General features: G+C 46.4%; 1 protein-coding gene across 1 annotated transcript; it reads right to left on the bottom strand.

Moving 5' to 3' along the window:
* Positions 1–1,745: 1,745 nt before the first annotated feature.
* On the bottom strand, positions 1,746–16,350 carry LOC126982087 (structural maintenance of chromosomes protein 1A-like). Its single transcript, XM_050833818.1, is given in 17 exon segments — positions 1,746–2,109; positions 2,802–2,894; positions 3,039–3,216; positions 4,092–4,270; positions 4,461–4,655; positions 5,042–5,194; positions 5,301–5,433; positions 5,848–6,047; positions 6,239–6,414; positions 7,163–7,968; positions 8,897–9,395; positions 9,926–10,148; positions 11,202–11,414; positions 12,720–12,888; positions 13,398–13,546; positions 14,344–14,564; positions 16,096–16,350. Coding segments are annotated over 17 exon segments (3,732 nt in total). The 5' UTR covers positions 16,235–16,350; the 3' UTR covers positions 1,746–2,103.
* Positions 16,351–17,500: the final 1,150 nt, after the last annotated feature.

Genomic DNA, 17,500 nt, shown 5'->3' with positions numbered 1-17,500 from the left:
CAAACTTTAACTCCTAATAACCGCGACTCCTTCAAACTTTAACTCCTAATAACCGCCACTCCTTCAAACTTTAACTCCTAATAACCGCGACTCCTTCAAACACCTGCCTTCTCTTGTCCATTGCTTGTAAGGCGGCGCGGGAAGGAAGTATAGGCGCGAGAGTAGCAGTAGTGGTCAGGGCCGCCCTAGGCCAGTGCGGGGCCACGCGCCTCTAGGGGCCCCGCGAGGATGACTGCGCGGAGAATTCTTCCAACAATCCGTCACTGCATGCGGCCTCTCAAAGTTAAAATTGATCAAGACCTACTTATGATCAACTATGTCGCGAGAGGTTGAATGGTCTTGCTATCCTCTCTATTGAAAATGAAGCTGCAGGTTAATTGGACTTCAGTCAGCTTATAAATGACTCTGCATTTGCCAAGTCACGTAAGACTCTCGTATAACATTTGCACTTTTCATCAAAACTGTGACAACTACCCTGGCAACATGTATCTTTAATGTTCCTCAGTTTGATTGATTGATTGATAGTTTATTGTTGCAAGTAAAACAACAAAGGAGAAGGGAGGAGCATGCCATCCCAACCCCCAGGCAGGACAGAGTGTGATTATACAACTAAGGATACATGTGGAAGTAGTTTGTATTGGTTTGTATTTGTTGGCTGCGCTTAATGGCAGCAAGATGGATTGTTGCGTTGGTAGTAGTAATAGTAGTAGTGGTAGTAGTAATAGTAGTAGTGGTAGTAGTAATAGTGGTGGTGGTAGTAGTATCTTGTTGGTCACGTTATCAAAGGTGGCCATGAGTGTGTGCCTTTCTGACCCCATTGTTACACACACACACACACACACACACACACACACACACACACACATTGAAAGAACATCAAACAAAAAACTCAATTCTCTTTTTTATTGACTGAAATTTTTAATAATAATAATAATAATAATAATAATAATAATAATAATAATAATAATAATAATAATAATATAACTTAAGACAAAATTATATAAACATTATTTTTATTATTATTTTATTCTCTTAAAATATATATTCTTTTATTTCCAAGGATGTTCAGAGTAAATATTTATAAAAAAATAATTGTTACAGAGAAGAAGACGACAGAGGAGGAGAGAGAGAGAGAGAGAGAGAGAGAGGGGGGTCTATGTGTCTGGGGGGGCTGTATCTGTGGGGTTTGTCAACAGACTGTGGGGGGGACATCCTGTGGGGCTGTGAGCTGAGAGAGAGAGAGAGAGAGAGAGAGAGAGAGAGAGAGAGAGAGAGAGAGAGAGAGAGAGAGAAATGGTACATCTATCACTTCAGTCAGTCAGTCAGTCACTCAGCAAAGCACTTATATAAAACTCACTAATATTATAACTCACAGCTCTAGTAGTAGTAGTAGTAGTAGTAGTAGTAGTAGTAGTAGTAGTAGTAGTAGTAGTAGTAGTAGTAGTAGTAGTAGTAGTAGTAGTAGTAGTAGTAGTAGTAGTAGTAGTAGTAGTAGAAGTAGCAGAAGAAGTAGTAGTAGTAGTAGTAGTAGTAGTAGTAGTAGTAGTAGTAGTAGTAGTAGTAGTAGTAGTAGTAGTAGTAGTAGTCTTAATCTTACTAGACTTAACTTAAAACATTACTTCACAAACTGACCTCTGACTAAATTTTCTTCTCCTTTTCAAATAATATGAAACTAAACATAAGAATAAAATTGGACATGCATTTCTTAAACTCTTTTGTACCTTTTGTGATAGACAGATAGATAAGTGTGTGTGTGTGTGTGTGTGTGTGTGTGTGTGTGTGTGTGTGTGTGTGTGTGTGTGTGTGTGTGTGTGTGTGTGTGTGTGTGTCCTGTAAACTCATATTTCTTAAACCTATTATTATATTTCTCTATCTCTCTTCTTTCTCTTCTCTTTTCTTTCTCTTCCTCTTCTTTTTCTGTTTACTCTCCTCCTCTTGTTGTTGTTGTTCTTCTCTCTTCTCTTTGTCTCCTCTCTTCTTGGTGTTATTTTTGCTCTTCTCAAGTTCTCTTCTTCTCCCTCCTCCTCTTCTTTCTCTTCTTTTTCTCTCTCTCCTTGTTCTTCTTCTCTTCTACCCTCATCTTCTCTCTTCTTTGAGGTCTCTTTACCGCTGAAATAATAATAATAACAATGTATTTTAGAACTGTGATCATCTCTGTCTGTCTGTCTATCTCTCTCTCTGTCTCTAATCTACACACACTCATATTGTAATTTAGAACTGTGATCATCTGTCTGTCTGTCTATCTCTCTCTCAGTCTCTTTAAACTAGACTCATATTGTAATTTAGAACTGTGATCATCTCTGCCTGTCTGTCTGTCTATCTCTCTCTTTAAACTACACACACTCATATTGTAATTTAGAACTGTGATCATCTCTGTCTGTCTGTCTGTCTATCTCTCTCAATCTCTTTAAACTACACTCATATTGTAATTTAGAACTGTGATCATCTCTGTGTCTGTCTATCTCTCTCTCAGTCTCTTTAAACCACAGACTCATATTGTAATTTAGAACTGTGATCATCTCTGTCTGTCTCTCTCAGTCTCTTTAAACTAGTCATATAAATTCTACATCAAAACACACAATCATATAAGTTCTTCCTGTACAAACATCTATGCCAAACACCTTCCTCACACTCACATAAATCTAACATCAAAACATACAATCATATAAATTCTTCAAGCACAAATATCTTCCTTCCTATCCTGAGACACTTCCTCATCTAAATCATCCCACCCATCCACCTCTCTCTAAGACACACCGATGAGAGTAAGGACTGCCAGGACCCTACTAATTAGACCTTACCTGTGCTGCGAAGGGGTTCTGCTCAGGGGCCTTCTGTAGTGGGTAGCTCTCCATGTCCAGCGTTAAGACCTTGCTGATCAGACACTCGCCAGGCTGAAAGAGAGAGAGAGAATTGTAGAAAGAGAGTTATTAGAGAGAGAGAATTGTGTATGTCTTTCACGAATAAAATAATCTACTACTACTACCACTACTACTACTACTACTACTACTACTACTACTACTACTACCAACACTCACATCAGGACAAATGCCGACCAGAGCGTCCGCATTCTGGTAAAACTCCTCCTTCAGCGAAATGACAATGGTCTGTAACTGCGTCTTCTTCTCACAGATGTACGAGGCCACCTTGCCAATGTTGGTGTTGTCCAGCGCCGCGTCGATCTCGTCCAGCACGAAGAACGGCGCCGGCTGGTAGCTATGGGGGCCAGGAGAGAGAGGGGGGTTGTTAGTGGGGTGTGGTATGAATTTTTAAACATCCCAGCACCTCCGTTCTCCTCCTTGGAAACCCTCTTGTGGAATTCTCATGGACTGTTTTGTGACCCCAGTGATAGTTTGACTCTTCCTCTGCACCTTGGATGGGAGAAATCACCCATGAATACCCACTTAATCTTCTCTGTGGGCTTGGGAAATGGAGATAAAGTGAGTCCGAGGCACCTAGTAATATGGACCTGTGACTCTTGGTGGTTACGTGTGTGTTAGTGAAGTGTGTCCATTCTGGCGATGAGGGAAAGAGTGATATTGTTAATGGTTTGTTTTTATGTGTTGTGTGTAGTGTACGTGTTCCGCCAATAAAAGATACAAGTTTATATTTATATTTTTCACTTCTACATCCTTCACACACACACACAGAAACACACACAGTAAAAAATTAAGAAAAGGAAGATGCTTGAGAGATACCCTGTAACAACTAGGTAAACACACACACACACACACACACACACACGCACACACACACACACACACACACACACACACACACACAATTATTGAGCAAAATGGAAGATGTAGATAATGAGGAGTTACTACTAAAAGGAATAAACACCAGGAACACACGAGGACACAGTAAAAAATTGAGAGAAGAAAGATGCTTGAGAGACATAAAGAAATATAGCTTCCCGCAAAGAAACAAAGAGGTTTGGAACAGACTAAGTGAGGATGTAGTATCGGCAAAGCGTGTCCACAACTTTAAGGAAAAACTGGACAGGTACAGATATGGAGACGGGACCACACGAGCGTAAAACTACAACTAGGGAAACACACACACACACACACACACACACACACACACACCTATGGATGCCGAACAGGAGTGCCAGGGCAGCAATGGTCTTCTCCCCTCCTGACAAGTTTGACATGGGTTGGAAGCGCTTGCCGGGAGCCACACAATTGTAGTTTATGCCATCCAGGTAAGGCTCCTCAGGGTTCTCGGGGCCCAGGAAGGCTTGGGCGGATGGGTTCTTGGCCAAAGCCTGAAAGAAATGGGTTTGTTTACAATCTATGGTTTAGGCTGGAAGACTTTCTCTCCATTCCCCATCCCTTTTTCTCTCCCTCCCTCTCCTCCAGTCCCTCTCTTCCTCCTCTCCTCCCTAACTTTCCCTCCGTTCCACCATACCACCACTCCCAACAGACAACACCACAGCCTCAACACTACGCCCTTACCTTGTAAATCCCGTCGATCTCGTTGGACACGTGCTCGAAGAAGGCCATGAACCTGTCGTAGCGTTCCTTCTTGGCACGCTCGAACGCCTGCTTGGCTTTCTTGGCGCGTTTGCGAGCGTTGTCGAACTCCGAGTTGGTCTCCTGAAGCTTCTCGCGCGCCAGGTCCAGCTTCTGCATTGCCTTCATGTTAGGGGCCTGCGGAGGGAGCGGAGGGAGAGTTAGGGAGGGAAGGAGGGAGGAAGAGAGAGAGAGAGGGAAGGAGGAAAAGTTAGGAGAAGAGAGAAGGAGAGGGAGAAAAGGAATTATGTTTTTGTTGGGATAAGAGGAGGAAAGGAAAGGAGGAAAGGAGGAAGGGGAGAGAGAGGAGGAAAGGGAGGAAGAGGAGGAGAGGGAGAAAAGGAATGTTTTTTTATTTTTGAGAAGAGGAGGAGGAAGAGAGAAAGGAAGGAGAAGGAAGAGGAGGAGGAGTAGGACAGGAAAAAGAAAAGGGAGAGAAAGAGAAGCAGAGGAAAAGAGAGGAGAAAAATAAATTACGTAAAGAGAGAAAGAGAAACAGAAAGAGAGAGAAAGTCGTCCCCCACCTGGATGCGCTGGATGGTGTTGATGAGGTCGTTGATGTGTTTCTGCATCCGCTTCTCCACCTTGTGCACGTCATCCGAGTCATCCAGCTCCTTGTGGGTCTCCGAGAGCAGTGAGTAATCCATCACAATCCGGGACTCCTTCTCGTACATGACCTGCGGCGGATGACAGGCGGTGAGCGGGTGACACGTGATGGATGCCAGGATGGATGAAATAATAAGCCAACAAAACAAATGAACACAGGACACAGCCGTCACCCACCTGTGTGTTGAGGCCGGATGAGTACTCCAGGGACTCCCCCGCCTCCCGCCCCTCATTCTCTATGTCCTCCATGTTGCCGCGCGTCATGGGCACCAGGATGTCGTCCATCTTGCACTGCTTGAGGATGGAGTGCCTGGGGGGGGGGGGCATGAGTCAGTGTGGCGGCACACTAGCATGGTGCAGGCACCTTGCTGGCTACAGCTGTGCTGGTGACTTTGTTGACTTCACAAGGACAAATATTGCCTCCAGGTGCAGTTCTCATGAGGCAACAGTTGGCATCATGTTGCATGGCACACTGTTGCCTGGCTTAGGTGTTTCAAAAAGTTCAACACAAAGCAACCTGTAACATACACAGCAACACACAGCCCGTGGAATGTAACACACATGACAGGGCTCAGCCACTCATGGCATGGATAGAATGATGGAGGAGGCAAGTTCAATTGGTCTCTAGAAAAAAATGTACATCATCTAGAATAATCAGGCATGAACCTTTGGACCAAGCCAGATGATATATATACTCCCACCCCAAACACACGCTCTTCCTCACCTCTCCCCCCTCTTCTGCTCCATCTTGTGTTCTATGGAGTTGATCTGCTTCTGCACACTCTGGATGTCCTTGGCGATGGCCCCAACCTCTCGCCGAGCCTTGCCAATGTCGTCGTCCATCTCGTCAAGTTCACTCTTCTTGGCGAGCTTCTCGGAACGCTTCTTGTCCAGTTCACGCATGGATTTGTCGATTTCCGCCATCTGTGGGTAAGGTAAGGTAAGGGAAGGTAGGTTAAGTTAGGTAAAAGTATTTTCAAACACTTGATAGCCAGCACCTTATGGTATAAATCAACACAGAATGACCTTACTTTGCTGTATATAAAGTCTCATTAGTAAGGAAGCATATATGAATTTTCTGAGTCAAGACCTACACTCTCTCCTCCTCCACTAACCTGCTTCTGCTCGGCCTGCTTAGCCTGCTCAAGGGCATCCTCATCATCCTGCACTGCCCTTTCCCAGCGCGCGACGTTGCTCTGGGTGTCACGCGATCGCTCAAACTCCAGCTGGTTCAGGATGCGATTCTTCTGCTTCTCAAACTCCAGACGCTTGTTGGCCCGGTCGGTCTGTGCTCCCTCTCCTCCTAGAGAGGTTTGAGAGAGAGAGAGAGGAGAGAGAGAGAGAGAGAGAGAGAGAGAGAGAGAGAGAGAGAGAGAGAGAGAGAGAGAGAGAGAGAGAGAGTGAGAGAGAGAGAGAGTGAGAGAGAGAGAGAGAGAGAGAGAGAGAGAGAGAGAGAGAGAGAGAGAGAGAGAGAGAGAGAGAGAGAGAGAGAGAGAGAGAGAGAGAGAGAGAGAGAGAGAGAGAGAGAGAGAGAGAGAGAGAGAGAGAGAGAGAGAGAGAGAGAGAGAGAGAGAGAGAGAGAGAGAGAGAGAGAGAGAGAGAGAGAGAGAGAGAGAGGAGAGAGAGAGAGAGAGAGAGAGAGAGAGAGAGAGAGAGAGAGAGAGAGAGAGAGAGAGAGAGAGAGAGAGAGAGAGAGAGAGAGAGAGAGAGAGAGAGAGAGAGAGAGAGAGAGGAGAGAGAGAGAGAGAGAGAGAGAGAGAGAGAGAGAGAGAGAGAGAGAGAGAGAGAGAGAGAGAGAGAGAGAGAGAGAGAGAGAGAGAGAGAGAGAGAGAGAGAGAGAGAGAGAGAGAGAGAGAGAGAGAGAGAGAGAGAGAGAGAGAGAGAGAGAGTGTGTGTGTGTGTGTGTGTGTGTGTGTGTGTGTGTGTGTGTGTGTTATGGGTACAGGATGAGACTGAGAGAAGAACTGATGACTTTTAGAGGATCCAAGTCTACGTAAAGAGAACCCATAGAGGTTCCAATACTCTATAAGGATCAAAACCCCCCAAATAGGATCCAACACTCTACAAGGAGAATCCAAACCCATTAACCCCCCAAACCGAAACCCCATTACGTACCTTCTCCTTGACGTCGCTCATGAGGGCCTCTCGCTCTGACATGGTCTTCTCAATATCATGTAGCTGCGGTTCAAAGGTGTCCAACTCCTTCTTCAGGCGATCCAACTCCCCTTGCAACTGCGCCATCTGTTTCTCCGTTGTCTCCTTGTCCGTGCGCGAGTACTTCAGCCTCGTCTCGATACCCCGGACCTGCGACTCGACCGTGTTCAGCTCCGACTCCTTACGGGACTTCTTCATGGCCTCACGTAACTCCTCAGTCAACTTTTCCTTGGATGATTTTAAATTCGAGAGGTGTTTTTCGTCCCAGCGTTTCGCCTTCCGCGCCAGATCGAGACTTCCTCCGCTGATGATCCCGGATTTCGAGAAGAACGTACCGTCGAGCGCCACCGCGTCGTACCTGTGTCCATCCTCCATGTCGTACGCCACCTTCGACGCGTCCTCTGGGGTCTCGCAAACCAGCGCGTTATTCGTCGCGAAGAGAACCGCTCGCTTGATCTCCGGCGGGTCGTACTGCAAAACATCGTAGAGGAGCTTCACGTTACGAGGGTCCTTGATGTTACGTAACCGCTCCTTCAGAGGCTTGGCTTGGATGTAGTCGAGGGGGAGGAAGGTCTCAGGGTCTAACATCTGGTCCTTGAGGTATTGGACGCACTGCCGGGCTGTCTTCTCAGTGTCTACGACGATAGCTTCCATGTACTTGCCGAGGACTTTGGTGATGGCAACGTTGTACCTATGGGGTTGGGATGGGACGGGATGGGATGGGATGGGAAGGGAAGGGAGGGGAAGGGTTGGGTTGGGAAGGGAAGGGAAGGGATGGGATGGGAAGGGAAGGGTTGGGTTGGGATGGGAAGGGAAGGGTTGGGTTGGAAAGGGAAGGGAAGGGAAGGGAAGGGTTGGGTTGGGAAGGGAAGGGAAGGGATGGGATGGGAAGGGAAGGGTTGGGTTGGGAAGGGAAGGGTTGGGTTGGGTTGGGTTGGGTAGGGAAGGGTTGGGATGGGATGGGAAGGGAAGAGAAGGGAAAAAAAGGGATTAGATAAGTTTGTTTTGTGTTCTTCTTTATTTCCTTCTCCTCCTCCTCCTTCCTCATCTTTTCCTTCCTTATATATCTAATTCTTATCTTCTTTCCTCCTCCTCTTCCTCCTCCTCTCTTCTAGCTTGCTCTATATATCAATTCTTCCTCAATTCCTTCCCTTCCCTTCCATTCCCTACTTCTTTCCTCCATTCCCTTCTTCTCCCTCCCTCTCCTAGCTTATCTCCTTCTCCTCTTCTTCCTTCCTTTCTTTCTTTCTTTCCTTACTAACCTATCTATCAGTTCTCCTCCTCCTCCTCCTCCTCTTCTTCTTTCCTTCTCTTCCTCCTCTTTTTTTCCTAGGTCACACAATCCATCTAGTCTTCCCTTTCCTCCCCTTCTTCTCCTCCTCCTCCTCCTCCTCTTCTTCTTCTTTCCTTCTCTTCCTCCTCCTCTTTTTTTCCTAGGTCACACAATCCATCTAGTCTTCCCTTTCCTCCCCTTCTCCTAACTTAACCCTTCCCTCCTCCTCCTCCTCCTCTTCCCTTCTCTTCCTCTTCCTCTTTCTTTCCTAGGTCACACAATCCATCAAGTCTTCCCTTTCCTTCCCTTCTCCTAACTTAACCCCCCTCCTCCTCCTCCTTCTCACCTCTTATGTATAGGCTGACACATGTTGATCATCCTGTCGTACACTCCCTGGTACAGCTGTTTGAAGTTCTCCACAATCTCCTGCTTCTTCTTCCGCCGCGAGTCCTCATGTTTATCTACTCTAGCGTCTCCGAGCTGCTCCGTGACGTTCTCCAGCTGTTCCTGTAGCTGCGTGATCCTCTCCTTGCTGTACCCGACATCCGAGACCAGCTCCTGCCGTAGTCTCCGCTGGTCCTCAAGGGAAGTTTCGGATTGTCGTATGTGGTCCATAAGCTTCTCGACGCGTTTCTGTGCCTCCTCGAGCTCGTGGCCTTTTTGACGTAACCGGTTCTCGATCTCGGCGGTGCGGCGTTGCGCGTTGTCGAGGCGGTCCTGGTCGGATTTCTGCTCGCGGTTGATGGAGTCGAGTTCCTGGAGGTACTGTGCAGATTTCCGAGCGGCAGCGTTTTTGAGTTTGTGGTACTCCTTGACCTGAACCTCCTCAAGCTGGACACTCTTGCCTGGGGGGGAGAGAAAGAATTGAACACTTAGAATATGGATAATCTTTTTAATGGGTAACTAAAAGGAATATCACACAATTATTTGACTTTTCTGTTTTGGTAAACTGTAGCATTTGTTCTCTCCCCATCCAATGAAACAGTAATTTGAAACACAACACATAGTATCATACACACTGTACAGCAGGTGAAACGGTCACATAATGCAAAAAAGTGCTTTTGAGTGACACATGGAGACAGGTGTCGAGTGTTTCTTTACATAAACAAATGAAGAGCAAGTAGTTTGGGCATCAGAAGATAAAATAAATTAGTAATGAAGTGTTTATCACGCCCCACTGCCACTCACCAAGTGAATTTTAATACAACTACCTCAGCCATGGGCGGAGGGCTTCAAGATTTCCATGTGATCCAATGCATGTATGTTAAATATCTGTACTCTGCCAACCCTGTTTTGAGCCTTGCTGAGGCTGCCTAGGTGAACCACAGCACCAGGCATCAAGTGCTGAAGGCTCCACTACAACACCCATACTCACCCTGGCTCTCTGAGTCCTGCGAGACCTGGTCCTCAAACTCCGCCCTCTTCTTCTCCACCTCCTGCAGCTCCCCCTCCAGCTCCCTGATGTCGTCCATGTGTGCGTTGTGCGCCTTGATGGCCTGGCCCAGGGACTTGCGGGCTGAGTCGGCCTTCTTCTGCATGTGGGTCACTCGCTCCTTGGCCTTGATGAAGGTTGGCCGACGCTTGTTGACCTCAGAGTCCTGGGAAGAAGGTCAAGTAAGGTCAGGTGGGGGGATAGTGAAGTTGAGGATTTAAGGGTTCCAGTACTACTTGATAAAGGTTCCAACACTACTTTTAGGATTAGGTTAGGATAGATTAGGTCAGGTTAAGTTAGGTTATTTTTAAGGTTTCAGTACTACTTGATAAAGGTTCCAATACTACTTTTAGGATTAGGTTAGGACAGATTAGGTCAGGTCAGGTTAAGTTAAGTTAGGTTATTTTTAAGGTATCAGTACTACTTGATAAAGGTTCCAACACTACTTTTAGGATTAGGTTAGGACAGATTAGGTCAGGTCAGGTCAGGTTAAGTTAGGTTAGGGTTAGGGTTTTAGGGAGATTTAATATTAGTAAAGGTTCTAATGCTTTTCAATAGGTTTTAATCTCTGTTCTGAAAGGTTTCACTACCATTTAAAGGTTCCAATTATTTTTAAGGATTCTAACACTACAGTATGCAGTTCTCACTCTCTTAAAATGTTCTAACTCTGCTCTTAAGGATTCTAATACTGTTTTAAATATTCCAATACTGTTTCAAAGGTTCCAGTTCTTTTGTAAAAGGTTGTTATGCTTCTTAAAAGGTTCTTACTCTACTTAGAAGATTTGAACACTACTACAAAGGTTCTAACTCTCTCATGAGGGATCCAAAACTACATAAAAAGCTTCCAAAACTATTTCCAAAGGTTCAAACACTACTGAAAATGATCCAACACTACTATAAAAGATCCAACTCCATATAAACAAAAAAAAGAAGATTCCAGACCAGATTTCAACACTACTATAAAGGATCCACCCAACTCCACACAAAAAAAAAAAAGAAGAGACCAGATAGATTTCAGCTACTCTGAAAATGATCCAACACTACTATAAAAGATCCAACTCCATATAAACACAAAAAAGAAGATTCCAGACCAGATTTCAACACTACTATAAAGGTTCTAACTCTCTCATAAGGGATCCAACACTACTGAAAATGATCCAACACCACTATAGAGGATCCAACTCCATATAAACACAAAAAAAGAAGATTCCAGACCCACCAGCTCCCTTATGTCCTGCTCCATCTTGGCCATCTCCCTGGAAACCCTCGTCTGCTCCTTCTTCTTCTCCTTCAGCACCTCCTCCGCCTTCTCCTTCTTCTTCTCCACCTTCTCCAGGTCTCCGTGCTTCCTCCGCGCCTCCTTCTCAAACTCCGCGATCTCCTTCTCGTTGTGGTACAGGCGGAAGAGTTGCATCTCCACCTGTTTCTCGCCCTGGGGAGGTGGAAGGTTATTGGTTCGTTATATTGGTGGTTCTGGTGGTGTTGGTTTGTATCTTCCAGTGTCTATATATAATTGGTGAAGGAAAGTAGGTTAGGGTTAGGGTATTGGTTCTGGTACCGTTGTATTGGTTCTGATAAGGTGGTGAAGGGAGGAAGGTTAGGTTAGGTTAGGGGTATTGGTTCTGGTACCGTTGTATTGGTTCTGGTTCCGTTGTATTGGTTCCAAGTCTGGTTATAAGGTGGTGAAGGGAGGAAGGTTAGGTTAGGTTGTATTGGTTCTGGTACCGTTGTATTGGTTCTGGTTCCGTTGTATTGGTTCCAAGTCTAGTTATAAGGTGGTGAAGGGAGGAAGGTTAGGTTAGGTTGTATTGGTTCTGGTACCGTTGTATTGGTTCCAAGTCTGGTTATAAGGTGGTGAAGGGAGGAAGGTTAGGTTAGGTTGTATTGGTTCTGGTACCGTTGTATTGGTTCTGGTTCCGTTGTATTGGTTCCAAGTCTAGTTATAAGGTGGTGAAGGGAGGAAGGTTAGGTTAGGTTGTATTGGTTCTGGTACCATTGTACTGCTTCTGGTTCTATTGTATTGATTCCAGTTCTGATTCTTAAAGGTTCTAACTCTAAAAAACTGTAACGGTAAAACAATTAAATATGAAAAAATGCAACTATAAAAAACAAACTAATTCTTATATATGTCACGTTTGTCTTCCACAGGGCAGGCATTATCCTGGATGGTTCAGTAGACCGGCCCCAACGCTCCCTGGTTCTCCCGTGCACCGCCACAGCCGCTGACGGTGCAACCTTCCCCACACACCATTAGTCACGAGGGTCCATATAAACACCACCAAAGGGAATTCAGACCCTTCTCCTTCTCTACTAATAAAAAAAATTCCTTCTCCTCCACTCAACAGTTCATCCTTGAGTCCATGGTAGTGCTCAGCCACCTCCTCCTCCTCCTCCTCCTTTTCCTCTCATTCTCTTTCCTTCTCTTCCTTTCTCTTCCTCCTCTTCTTCCCTTCCCTTACAGAAACGATCACCCAAACTGTCCTCTCCTCTCCCTCCTCCTCCTCTTCTTCTTCTTCTTCTTCCTCCTCCTCCTCCTCCTCCTCCACTCACCAGTTCATCCTTGAGTCTCTGGTAGTGCTTGGCCTCCTCCTTCTACTCTTCCTCTTCCTCCTCCTTCCTCTCATTCTCTTTCCTTCTCTTCCTCCTCTTCTTCCCTTCCCTTACAGAAACGATCACCCAAACTGTCCTCTCCTCTCCCTCCTCCTCTTCTTCTTCTTCCTCCTCCTCCTCCACTCACCAGTTCATCCTTGAGTCTCTGGTAGCGCTCGGCCTCCTCCTTCTCCTGCTTGGCCTCCTTCCTCTCCGCGGCGATTCCCTTCTTCTTCTGGTACGTGAACTGTGTGTCCTCCTCAGCCTTCAACATCTCTGCCTTGAGCCGGTCGTACTCCTCCTTGAGCGCACCAGACCTGGAGGAGGAGGAGGAGGAGGAGGAGGGGGGGTAGTTAGAGGGGAGAGTATTCAATGGTGGTGAGTGAGAGATTTGGAGAAGAGGGAGGGAAGAATTAGTTTGGAGAAGGAGGAAAGATTAGGTTTGAAAAAGGAGGAGGAGGAGGAGGAAAAGAAGAGGAGAAGAAAGGAAGTAGAAGGAGAGAGAGAGAGAAGAGAAGAGAGGAGGAGGAAGAGAAGACATGGAGGAGGAAAGAATAGGTTTGAAGAGGAAAGGAGGAGGAGGAAAAGAAGAGAAGAGGAGATGAAGTAGGAGAAAGAGAAGAAGAAAGACAAGGAGGAAGGGAAGGGAGGAGGAGGAGGAAGAGAAGACATGGAGGAGGAGGAGGAGGAGAAAAAAATAAAATGAAATTGAGTAAGAGAAAAAAATTATATATACTGTATTTTCAACTACACACACACACACACACACACACACACACACACACACGCACACACACACCCTTACACTCCTCCTCCTCCTCCTCACCCGCTAATCTCCTCAAACAGTGCAGTTCTCTCCCTCGGGTTCTTCATAGCAATGGATTCCACTGCGCCCTGAAACACGAGGAAGTTCTTGCCCTTAACGTTGATCCCCAGTGCCTCAAGCTCCTTCAGGTACGTCTGGCTGCTCACGACCTGGAGGGGAAAGGTGTGGGTTGGTGTGGGGCTCGTTAGGGGCAGGGAGAATGTAGGTAAAGGTGTGGGTAATGGTTTGTTAGGGTAAGTATGATTTGGCTTTTTTCTGTTTTGTTTTGTTTCCTTCTTTCCTTCACTCACTCACTCCTTAACCCCTTCAACGCAAGGACGCATATACTGCGTCCTTGAGTGCCCCGTACCATATCCAAGGATGTGCGTACTGCGTCCTGGCTCGCTTTAGCCAATACACGAGCTATTTTATCTCTATGTTAATGCTTACATCTCAAAATGATCACTTAATTTATGTTTCTTTATGTGCACCATTTAATTCTGCATGTTTTCATATATAATACATGATGATAATGTTGAGTTTATGGCTGAAAACTTGTTATATTCAATAGCAACATTTGAAATTTGGCGCGCGCGGCGATCCCGGATACAGCGCGGCGCACTGTTTTGGCCCGGCCGTAGTGAGTTTCTTTATGTGCACCATTTAATTCTGCATGTTTTCATATATAATACCTGATGATTATGTTGAGTTTATGGCTGAAAACTTGTTATATTCAATAGCGACACTTGAAATTTGGCGCGCGCAGCGATCCCGGATACGTCGCGGGGCGCTGTTTTGGCCCGGCTGTAGTGTCATTTATTCATTATTTATTCTATTGTATTTTACTTTACTTCTTTATCTGTTATTGTTCTCTGTCTTTCTTCTTTCATATATTTCTGTCACTCGCATCTACATTCAGCTTGTGGTCATTCCTTCCTTCCTTCCTTCCTCTCTCTCCCCCACTCACCTCTCCGTTAATCTTGTGGTCGGATGATGAGCCCTGCACCATGCGGGTGAAGCGCTTCTCCTTGCCGTCACTCATCTCAAAGACGGCTGTCACGTGGGCTGAGCGGCTGATGGGCTGGCCGATGGATGCGCCGTGGATGAGGTCACTCAGCCGCTTCACTCGCAGGCTGGACGTCTTCTCACCCATCACGAAGGAGATGGCGTCCATGAAGTTGGACTTGCCTGTAAGAGTGAAGGAGGGTGTGGTTAGCCTGGCTGGGTGAAGGGAGGTGTGGTTAGCCTGGCTGGGGTGAAGGGAGGTGTGGTTAGCCTGGCTGGGGTGAAGGAGGGTGTGGTTAGCCTGGCTGGGGTGAAGGGAGGTGTGGTTAGCCTGGCTGGGGTGAAGGGAGGTGTGGTTAGCCTGGCTGGGGTGAAGGAGGGTGTGGTTAGCCTGGCTGGGGTGACTGATCGCAAATGCTTTGATATATATTATGAAATGGTTTGTGTGAGGGGTGATTTTTTCTCATTTTTCTCGCTGAGAGGGACCATTAAGAAACATGACCCCCACAGCTACCGGGTTAATGGGGGAGAGGCTTCGCCCCCTTGAATCCCCCGGTGTTTTCTGTCGTACATCACTCTACCAAAACTTCTATCCTCCTGATGTCATCGGTCCCTACCATGGAAGTAGAATTGGTGAAGTCGACATCAGCCCTAAAAAGTGAATCCGCTGAACTGTCATTTTTTGGGCCGCAAGGTTGTGGGCACCTGCCAGGTGTCAGGTGTTGTCAGGTCAGGCTCCACCTTAAAAAGCTCGGCCAGGCTCACCCACCTGGATTTCCGCCGCTGTATGGATTGATCGTAGTACTCATTTTTAATTCAGATTGATACCGCATCAATAAATGAACGGTAATAAAAAACACAACCATCATAATGGATGAGACGGGGACTGATTCCGACTGAAGGCAGCAACTAAGGCAGTGGGCGTGAGCTCTCTCTCGGGTATCCCTCACCTTGCGGCCCTGAAAGTGACAGTTCGGGGGCGTCACCTCAGTGAGTGGGATCAGCGGCCCGTGTCCACTCCACCAACTGTACCTCCATGGTCCCTGCACTGCGTCCAGGGACCAACACACTCCACAAAGTATGAACTTCACAAGAGGTGTGTGCCCCTTCCTCGGCACCAGCCCTGCCTCCGTCACCGCCACCACAACATGCTAGATAACTCTTGCATAAGGGATTTGGACAGCATAGGGATAAGTTAGAATTGTAAGTAGTAATGGGATGAGAGATTCAAGACGCTGGATAACTCTTGCATAAGGGATTTGGACAGCATAGGGATAAGTTAGAATTATAAGTAGTAATGGGATGAGAGATTCAAGACGCTGGATAACTCTTGCATAAGGGATTTGGACACCATAGGGATAAGTTAGAATTGTAAGTAGTAATGGGATGAGAGATCCAAGATGCTGGATAACTCTTGCATAAGGGATTTGGACAGCATAGGGATAAGTTAGAATTATAAGTAGTAATGGGATGAGAGATTCAAGATGCTGGATAACTCTTGCATAAGGGATTTGGACAGCATAGGGATAAGTTAGAATTATAAGTAGTAATGGGATGAGAGATTCAAGATGCTGGATAACTCTTGCATAAGGGATTTGGACAGCGTAAGTTTGAGCGTAAGGGGATGTAGGAATGAAGACGCTAGTTAAATCACGCATAAGGGATTTGGACAGCGTAGAATATAATATAAAATCAACACTTGAGCATCACTAACCCGATCCGTTGGGCCCGATGACCGCCGTGAAGGGCTTGAGCGGGCCCACCAGGTAGAAGCCTCGGTAGGACTTGAAGTTCTCCACCTCGATGTACTTGAGGATGGCCTTCATCTTGCTGGGGCGCCGCGAGTGACTCATGGCGGCGGCGTGGCTCCTCGGGGAGGCTGAGGGATGCTGAAGGATGCTCAGGGGTGCTCACTCCCGCCCCGCCATCTCGGCAAAATGGCGCCAACACTCAACAACTTGTAAACAATAACAAGGCAAGCAGGCACGATGGTTCTTTGCAGGGTTTATGGTTTTATCTATTTGTTCTTATTAAAGGTTCACTGGTTCTTTTATGGAATATATGAAGATCTTTTGATTTTGTCTCCCGTATCTGACCTATCTTTCGGCCACCTCTTTGGATTCTTTTTAGGAGCAGTGAGTAGCGGGCTTTTTTTTTTATTAATGTTTGCTTTTTTTGTGCCCTTGAACTGTCTCCTTTGCTGTAAAAAAAAAAAAAAAAAAAAAAACATATACATTTGTTTGTCCCTCGCGCCCAGCCCGAGGCAGCAATGATCTTCCTCACCGTGCAGTTTGCGCTCCAACAAGTTCAAATACAAACTCCTGCCACCCACTGCAAGACACCCGCTACATCTTCCCACTTAAATTGTGTATGCCCGTTCTGTGCGGATCCAGAAAAAGGTTTTGGGGGGCCCGATATGCCAGCAGGATTTTTGCCCTGAGCGAAAAAACTAGTAGTAGTAGTAGTAGTAGTACGTAGTAGTAGTAGTAGTAGTAGTAGTAGTAGTAGTAGTAGTAGTAGTAGTAGTAGTAGTAGTAGTAGTAGTAGTAGTAGTAGCGCAGTAGTGTAGTAGTAGTAGCAGTAGTAGTAGTAGTTAGTAGTAGTAGTAGTAGTAGTAGTAGTCGTATGAGCATTAATTACCGGTTCGCCATTCTCGGCAGTCCTGCTCCTGAATAGCTGGTGGACTGCCCTGACTCAATGGGCATAGCGGCCTGGACTTGGTGCCAAAGCGTTCCTGCGTGGCCGCCATGCAGTGTTCCTCTTCGGATCCGGATGAGACGGCCGATTCCTGAGAAAAAGCTTGGTCACAGCCGCAGCGCGATTTTGAGATGGTTTCCCTGTATCCGCTCAGGACTACGGGGGAGGGGGGGCTACAGGATCCGCCAATGTTTCCATATAGTAACCACAATCATTGCACAGCCAGCCTTTACCTGCCCGCCACCTGCTGCCCACGGAGCCGTTTTGTTCCAACACGCCCTGCAACAACTTAGTTAATTAAGTCCCAGAGGTCGATATCTTATATTGATTAACTTTTAATTCTTACAGCCCGTCTGAGTGGCGTACGTGTCGATCAGTCTGGGGTCGCGCCCCCGCCCCCCCGGGTATTGCAGGACGTCCCA

Source organism: Eriocheir sinensis, chromosome 50, assembly GCF_024679095.1.
Source record: "Eriocheir sinensis breed Jianghai 21 chromosome 50, ASM2467909v1, whole genome shotgun sequence".
NCBI lineage: Eukaryota > Metazoa > Arthropoda > Malacostraca > Decapoda > Varunidae > Eriocheir > Eriocheir sinensis.
Note: the sequence above shows the minus strand (reverse complement) of the source record. Positions and strands in the feature narration are given on the sequence as shown.